The following is an 8,391-nucleotide window of genomic DNA, read 5'->3' as shown; positions in this document are numbered from 1 at the left end:
GTGCCCAAACATATAGAATTCAAGAGTATAACTTTTATATGAGTCACATGAAAGTTTTAATCCCACACATAAATATTATGAGCATTCATTTGCATTGTACTAAAACATCTGCCTACTTTAAGGCGTTTAAATTCTTGCTTACTCAAAGGCGATTTTTAATTTTCGTATTCGTTTTTTGGATGAAAATATAAATTGGTTGTTGCACATTCCTGTAGGAATAAATATTTATATTGGATTCCGGCATGATAACTCCATATAACAATAAATTTCGTTGTTCCTGGTCCGTACATTTGTCTCGCGTTCCAATTTCACTTGAACGAAAACTGGAAGTCAAATCCTCATCAATTTCTAGTAGTTTTTTTCGGGATTTTTCTGTGTTATAAAACCTAAATTCGATCAAATGAATTATAAACTCACCTTCTGAATTTGATGTGTAAACGTTTGCTGGTCTAGGTCTCCAAAATCAATGAAGGGCCAACCACCCTGCACTGAGTATAACCGGTGCCCAGAGGCAAGTCAATAGCTGGAACCCGGATGCGAATGGTATCGAACGAGGACCATTTCCGGACGACCAATTTCTGTGACGAACGAATTTCAGCATCTCAGTCAGAGTTTTCTGCGGGGAAGAAAAGAATGGATAAATGAAGATTCACTGCTGTAATTTTTATAAACTATTACTCACCTAACATGAGAATTTTTTTCAAAGACTAAAATCATATAATTTATGTGTCAATATCATATAAACTTCATATTTCGAACATAAATTTTATGTGTGACATATGATAATCATATGAATCATATAAAATCTAAGCGTAGAACAATTTTGAAGACGTATGTGTGGGGGAAATATACATCCTAAGTGTGGATTTTTTGCAGTGCAGAAAGCAAAAATTGCAGGCACCCTTGAAAGGGTAATTTCCACGTATAAGTTAAAAAAATATGTTGTTTAAAGTATTCTTCAATCAAATCTGAATGAATAACTTAAGATTTGAGGCAAGCTATTCATAAACCCAAAATACAGGAAGCTACAGGAAGCCACCACCGAGCCCAGATGGAGAAACGTTTTCGATAATGAACCCTAAATGCTTCCCTTCCCTCCCCCAAATTAGAATACAACTAACAGTTGAGTCCCCGCAACTGTTACGGCTCCCCCTTCTACTACCATATAAGTAAAATGCCTGAATAAATACACCTGATTAAAAAAAAACTTAATTAACGTCGATTTCTAGTACGTCAGCATGTTCTGCGCCCATTTTTACGTTGACTTACAAATTTATAAGCCTAGTCCACACTAGGAGACGGTTCGTCTCGAGACGGTCTCAGCGTCTCCCATTTTCTTCGGGAGACACTGAGACCGTCTCAGGTTTCCAACAACAACAACAACAACAGACGACAAAGATCGTCTCATAACAAAAATCGCTGTTCATGTTGCCTAGTGTGGACTAGGCTATAGATGGACTCGACTAGCATTCATGAAATAAGAATTGAAAATGTGATTCACCAACAACGATTTTCTCGAAACATGTCCAGTGGCTCATGCTCAAACTCAGATTTAGCATCTATTTACCTTGATACTTAAAGTGGAAATCAGTTTACATGATTTTTCGCGTAGTATGTATATAAATGTTTTTAAGTGTGTTACAAACAACAAAAACCTGCAACTGGCAACACAGTTTTCTGCTGTCAAAACATCAAAATGTCATATTTGCACAAATAAATTGTGAATAATATTTGTAAAACAGTTATTAAAATCATATTTTGGAAAGATATCTGAATAATTTCTTCACCAAACTGCTGTTTTACTCGAAAATATGTCATCGTTTAACGGAGCTTCCCATGGTAAGTTTTAAAAAGCATTATAATGGCTCAAGACGAATCATTTTTCTCTACCCCACCCACTTTAGTGGATGACTAAAAATAACAATCAATGGATTTTTTTAATGTCGATCCAAATGAAAGCATCTGGAATAAAAATATGTAACCGCCGATGCAAATGTTCATTGATTGTAAATTCATAGTAGAAAAATCATTCAATCTGCTTAAAAATTTCAATAGTTCGAAACAAATTCTGTTTAATTTTCGGGTTTCCTCATATCGAACTGTACACTTGGTAAAGAAAACATTTACCAACACATAGAAACCCATTTGTTCATTCGCATCAAATTTTCACATTTTCTTGTGCGATTTAGATTCCGATTCGAAGTTCTCAATTTATAATCAGATTATAAATTCAAATTAGCCACTCGTCACGCAAATTCCACTTGACAAGTTCGGCGTATGTTCGGTTTTCGGTTTCCAATCATTAATAATTAGGTTTCCATGCAGGATGGCTCGACAAAATGAGTTCCAAAAGTTCTTGATCCCTCTTCCATCACTTCGAGATTATACTGAAAAATTGTCGTCTTGTGATATTCTGGTATATCTCTTCCATCAGACTATCGCCATGAGAATAATTTTCGTAAGATGTGGGAAGGTTCGGGAATAGATTCGTCCTATTGTAGATTGACTTAGTCTACAAAGTTTGGCTTAATAGATAAATATACATAATTTCTAAATTATTAGTTTGGTACTTGCCTCACTACAGCCTCAGTCAGTCAGAATTTACTGTTGATTTACGTATACAGAATCGATGAAATAAATTTACCTTTTTTTTAAATCACAGATTACAACGCATCCTTACAGCTAAGACCCACAAGCACCCTAATATCTGAAATGGATTACTGTGAACCATCGGGGTCTCGCTTATCACCACCAAAAGCAATAATCGATTCCAGTCCTTTACAATCATCGATGGGTAAAAATAAAGAATGTAAGCTGATTAAAAATTATTTATGTATACAATGCGATGGTTTATACATATATAAATTCGTACACCAAAATCACAGACCAATCAATTCTTTATTTTACAGCCCTTAAAAACAAATTATTGGTTCGGCGGTCTTTAAATCAATTGGTTGAGCAAGGAATAATGCCATGTAAGTAATATTTGTTTTTATTGAAAAAGTTAAAATTTCATAGAATCCGATGTTTAATAATTATTATTAGCATAGCTTGATTCTAAAATTTACTTATCATTAGAGGAATAAAGGACACAATTACAAGACGCAACCGAATAAGCACATTTAAATGTAACTGAACTTTGCTCCGTAATTGCTGTGGAATTTCCGTTTTCTTTGTTAGATAGTACATTTCGTTATACTTATTGCGTTCTTTTGACTTCCTGGACTTACAAAATTTCCTTAACCTAATTTAGGTTAGTGGGATTCGATCCCTGCTATTTTCAAGCAGTTTCGAGAGTCAAATACTTCGATTATGAATATTTTTATTCCGGATCAGGTGTTGAGTAATTGTGCTTTTTTATACCTATATAGTTATTCAAATACTTTAAAATTTTGCCATTGAGAGTTCGAGCTGAGTTAAAGCTACCGAAGCAATTGTTTTTTTCTTATTCATACCACCTATTAGGCTAAACAAAAACCCCAAAAAGCAGAGTTTGGTGAAAGTTTGGATGGTTATATATTTACTTATATTTGTTTATATTCTAGCTCTAAAAACTTCTCCTGCGATTTATGAACAACAACGCCAGTTGGAACGAGCAAAAACAGGTGACATGTTGAAAGCAAAGATCAAACAAAGGCCCGATAGGCTAGAATTAGAGCGAAGGCATATTTTAGAACATCAGGAAGGCAATATTGATCCCAGTTTGGCTGATAAAAAAAAGATGCTGCAGAAAGCCTTATTAGTAGATCATTTGAACTCTAAAATATCTCACAGACCTGGTCCATTAGAACTCATAGAAAAAAACATTCTACATGCCGATGAGCCAATTGAGCGAATAGTTAAGGAAGGTTTGGTAACTTATACTGCAACAGATGAAGTTCTTTCTCCCTCTGATACTCTTCAGAGTCCAGAAAATTTGAATTTGATTTGTGTTGAAGATGATTCTTTAAGTTCCGAAGGAGAAAATCTGGGTGAAAATAAAATTAATCCAATAAGCGTTCTATTGTTCACACAGCCTCCTGAATCAAAATCATCAGATGATGCATTACAACAAGGGCCATCAGTTTCCGCAATTTCAGAACAAGTCACGCATATGATTAATTTGAAAAATAGCTACCACAATATTTTACAGCAGCCTGATATAAAACAAGAGATTAGCTCGGATAGGTTAGTTCTGGGTAATGAACCTATCAAAAAAAGTTCAAGTTCGATATCCAGCAATTTGAAAGAAAAAATAAAGAAAAAGAATAAGAACAAATTGATTTCTAAAGCACGTTCTATTAAATTTCATGAGTACAAAGGCCCCCCAAATGCTCAAAAACACTCATCATCTTCACATCAAGCAAGTGGAGAATCAAATTATCAGTTAATAATGAAACAACAATATCTGCTGGAATATTTAGAAGAAATGTGTAAACAGCCGCCAGTTTTACCAGTTAATTTGAAGTCATCCTTCCCTGCAGTAATGAAAGAAAGAGATAAGGATTTACAGACGTGTGATATGCAAAAAAAGGGTGATCCAGCATCCGAGGTTCTGAACAAGTTGAAAGTATTTCAGCTTAAACAGTACTGCAAAAAATTTAATTTACCAGTTTCTGGATCCAAATCCAGCCTAATTGAACGGTTGAAACCTTTTTTGAGCATAATGGAAAAGAATCCAGAATTCGAAGCAAGAAACGATACTGATATACTATCATCAAATGAATTGCCGCAGCAAAAAGATAATGAAGAAGGCAATCTTTTGAAAGAGCAACAGAAAAGAATAGCTGAGTTGCAGAAACAGCTAAAACAAAGTCAAGATGAACTGGAATTAATAAAACAAAATCAAATACGTTCGCAACAAAACTTTTTATCGCCAACACATAGTAATTACACCGATTTATCAATGAAATCTGAAACGCCAGGCGTATCAACTGCCTTCAAAGGAAATGAACTGACTTTAGCATCATTGCATGATGATAAATTACTATCCAATATGGATATAAAAATAACCGTGCATATTGACCATGGCGAAACGGAACTCAACAACGAGCTACCAAACAAAACACTATACAGTTCGAAGGATATAATGAGTGCAATTGATACTGAAAGCGATAATCTTGGCTCTGATACTATTCGAAGCCATACCAAAATTACTGAATATTCTCTCGGCGTTAATAACTATGTTTCAGAGAATGAGACCCTTGATAAATTACTAGGACAAGTTCAACCTGGTATACCGCAAATGAAGGAAAAGAAGGATATACTAAATGATAATAAAGTGACATTATACAATCAGAAGGAAGATTTACTAAAACATCATAAAACGATATTATCAAACAGTAAACCGGATAATAGATATAATGATGTCAATTTGCTAGATTTCCACATGCAAATTGATGAGGTGAGTACTCCTGATTATAACACAGTTCAATACAAACTAGAAGAAAGTGAATTTGCCGAAAACATTCAAATGAAATGTGAAAATGAAAAACATTATGAATCGGATATGCAGGATAGTTTACTCAAGAATATTGACCAAGACGAAAGTAAACAGGTGTTTAATGAGTTTGACGGTCTTAAATTTGTTCAAAATTATTCTTTTGGCAATATTTTTGACGTTCAAGCAAAGTCGTATGAAAACCCGAATAGCAAGATTCAAATAAAAAACCATTTGACAAATAGTGTTACTTTTACAATGGATTCTGTTGAAAAACACACCAGTAGTAATACGATAGCAGAATCGATGAATAGCCATAAAAATGATTGGTTCCAGGCAAATGCCTACGATGATGCAACCAAGTTTAAAACATTAATTCCTAATGAGAGACTTCAGTCTAACGACCAGGGTTTTGATAGCATAGTGAATGATAACGTCGCTAAATTGGCTTTCGGGAGTGATGAAAAGAATGCAAATTATGGTGTACTGAAATGTTTTAATGATCATAGTGACAATGTTAATAACAATCATCATATAAACATAGGGCAAATAAGTCCCATGGATTTTGATAGTTTACTAGCAAACATTGATTTACCAGTTTGTACACAATCTTGTGATCGATTAATGCTTGATAATAACCAAGAAAAATTAAGTTATGAACTTCAACAGCATAGTTTACTAGATTACTTAAACGATGATTATGGAATGAATGATTCATTATCATGTGAAATAAATAATACTAGTTTTTAATAAGCGTTGTTTTTATTACCTTTGTATATGCATTAAGACGTGACAGGTTAATTGTTATACATGCAGCTATACTGTTAACAATACGGATTGGAGACGTACCTTGAGGCTTTAGCATTTGAGGAGAAAAACAAGTTTAGATGAGATCATTTTTACAGAACCTTAGCTTTCAATTGCAGCAACATATTTATTTATTTATTTTTATTTTCATTCATCACGCTCCACTTGATCTAACCACCTCGCTCATTGCGCCCCTGCTCGGCTCGTTTCTACTGGATTCGTAGCGAACATCTGTTTTGCAGGGCAGTCGTCCGGCATTCTCGCAACATGTCCTGCCCAGCGTATCCGCCCTGCCTTCGCCACCTTCTGGATACTGGATTCGCCTTAAAGTCGCGTGATCTCGTGGTTCATCCTTCGCCTCCACACTCCGTCCTCCTGCACGCCGCCAAAGATGGTTCTAAACACTCGTCGCTCGAACACCCCGAGTGTGCGCAGGTCCTTCTCGAGCAATATCCACGCCTCGTGTCCGTAGAGGACAACCGGTCTAAGAAGCGTCGTGTACAGGTTACATTTAGTGCGAGGGCTAAGTCTTCTCGACCGCAGTTGCTTGTGGAGTCCATAGTAGGTACGACTTCCGCTGATTACTCGCCTCCGGATCTCACGGCTGGTGTCATTCTCTGCGGTCGCCAGTAAGCCGAGATAGACAAATGTCTTCGACTATCTCCAGCTCATCGACGTCGATCGTGACCTTGACCTCGGTCGGTCTCGGATCCGCAGGCCAGCGTTTATTTGTCTTAGACGTATTAATTATCAACCCAATTCCTGCTTCGCGTTTCAGTTTGCGATAGATTTCTTCCACCGCCGCAGTTGATCTGCCGACTATGTCAATGTCATCGGCAAATCAGATAAGTTGACTAAATCTGTTGAAAATCGTGTCTCGCATTTCACCCACCGATGGTCGAATAACAACTTCTATGGCCTTGTCGAAACCCACAATTTGTAACTAGTTTATTAAAGGCCTTTTACTTTTATAAAAAAAACTCGATAATTAACTCGAAATCCGCACACAGCACTGCGTTCAGATCATCAGCGTAGGGGAGTTTCGGTCCGTCAAGGAAAAGAAGAACGTCATTAAAATACATTAGAAAAACTGTCAGATGTGGCTGGGAACTGTCTGAAATACGAATCCGCCGATTTAACGTTGAGGAGGAAAGAAAATTTCCTAGAGCGTTATTGTCAATTGCATGAATTTTTAGACTATTGAGAGAATCTGATTTGACAGATAACAATTCCGCACTCACTAACACCATCACATTCTTTATATAAACTATCATGTAATAAAAGTTGACAAGGGACTATATGAAAAAAGGACCAACATCAGAGTTCAGTTACTTCAAATTATTTCTACCAAAAAATCAACTTTCATACGCACCGTTGCCGTCAAACTGCGCAGATTGCACCTATTTAGACCCCCGTGCAAATAATTTGCGCGCAGTAAAATCTGCTCCCAGACCTATACATAGACAATAGGTGGTATGAATAAGAAAATAGCAATTGCTTCGATAGCTTTTACTTAGCTCGAACTTTAGAACGGCAAAATTTGAAAGCATTTTCTCAACTAGATATGAAAAAATAGAGTACAAAATTTACTTTCAACCAGCTACGGATTAAAAATATGCATGCCATTCGAAGTATTTGACTCACAAAACTGCTCGAAAATAGCAAAAGCAATTACTAGAGCTTTATTCATATCAGCCAATGACACATATCGATATTCTTTACATCTTTGGATAAAATTGAATTAAAAACAATTGCGACTGGTGTGTCAGTAAAAATTGTCAGGGAATCCATAATTTTTTGGCTGATATTTCAGTAATTCGAAAATCGCCCGAAATGCATGATTTATTTGTTCCACTTACATTCTTGTACCCGAATGTACAGAATGCAATCTGTTTTCTGTTCGTTTCTTTCCATTTGTTGATCGGTAAATTTTCGTTATTAAACTCCTTGGTTCGCATTTCATAATAATTTTCGCCAAAACAATAACGATTATGCCGTTTGGAAATGTGATTCGAAAATCAGAAGCGAGCAACGGCTGATTTGAAAAACTGACACAGGTTGTCTATGTGTGCGTCAGTGCGAAAATATTTCTGCGTGGAAATTATTTGCACAGGAGTCTAAATAGGTGCAATTTCCGCAATAACTAGATCGGTAGAGATTGGTTC

At 35.9% G+C, this 8,391-nt stretch overlaps 1 protein-coding gene across 2 annotated transcripts; it reads left to right on the top strand.

Annotated features, from left to right (window-relative positions):
* The first annotated feature begins 1,674 nt into the window (after positions 1 to 1,674).
* On the top strand, positions 1,675 to 6,203 carry LOC129756564 (MATH and LRR domain-containing protein PFE0570w). Of its 2 annotated transcripts, none has more exons than XM_055753470.1 (4): positions 1,675 to 1,839; positions 2,663 to 2,809; positions 2,910 to 2,975; positions 3,546 to 6,184. In XM_055753470.1, exons 1-4 carry the CDS (start codon positions 1,812 to 1,814, stop codon positions 6,167 to 6,169), a joined length of 2,865 nt encoding a protein of 954 aa, XP_055609445.1. In that variant the 5' UTR covers positions 1,675 to 1,811; the 3' UTR covers positions 6,170 to 6,184. The 2 variants fall into 2 exon arrangements, with proteins under 2 accessions (XP_055609445.1, XP_055609446.1); XM_055753471.1 differs by lacking the exon at positions 1,675 to 1,839 and adding an exon at positions 2,240 to 2,458 and having other exon boundaries at positions 3,546 to 6,203.
* Positions 6,204 to 8,391: the final 2,188 nt, after the last annotated feature.

The sequence above is a fragment of the Uranotaenia lowii genome, chromosome 3 (assembly GCF_029784155.1).
Source record: "Uranotaenia lowii strain MFRU-FL chromosome 3, ASM2978415v1, whole genome shotgun sequence".
Lineage (NCBI taxonomy): Eukaryota > Metazoa > Arthropoda > Insecta > Diptera > Culicidae > Uranotaenia > Uranotaenia lowii.
Note: the sequence above shows the minus strand (reverse complement) of the source record. Positions and strands in the feature narration are given on the sequence as shown.

What these genes read in the sequence shown, in the direction of transcription:
- LOC129756564 (XM_055753470.1), top strand. Translation starts at nt 1,812, where the DNA reads ATGTCATCGTTTAACGGAGCTTCCCATG. An exon ending in GTTTAACGGAGCTTCCCATG is followed by an intron (nt 1,840 to 2,662) that starts GTAAGTTTTAAA and finishes TTTAAATCACAG; the next exon opens with ATTACAACGCATCCTTACAG. An exon ending in TGAGCAAGGAATAATGCCAT is followed by an intron (nt 2,976 to 3,545) that starts GTAAGTAATATT and finishes TTTATATTCTAG; the next exon opens with CTCTAAAAACTTCTCCTGCG.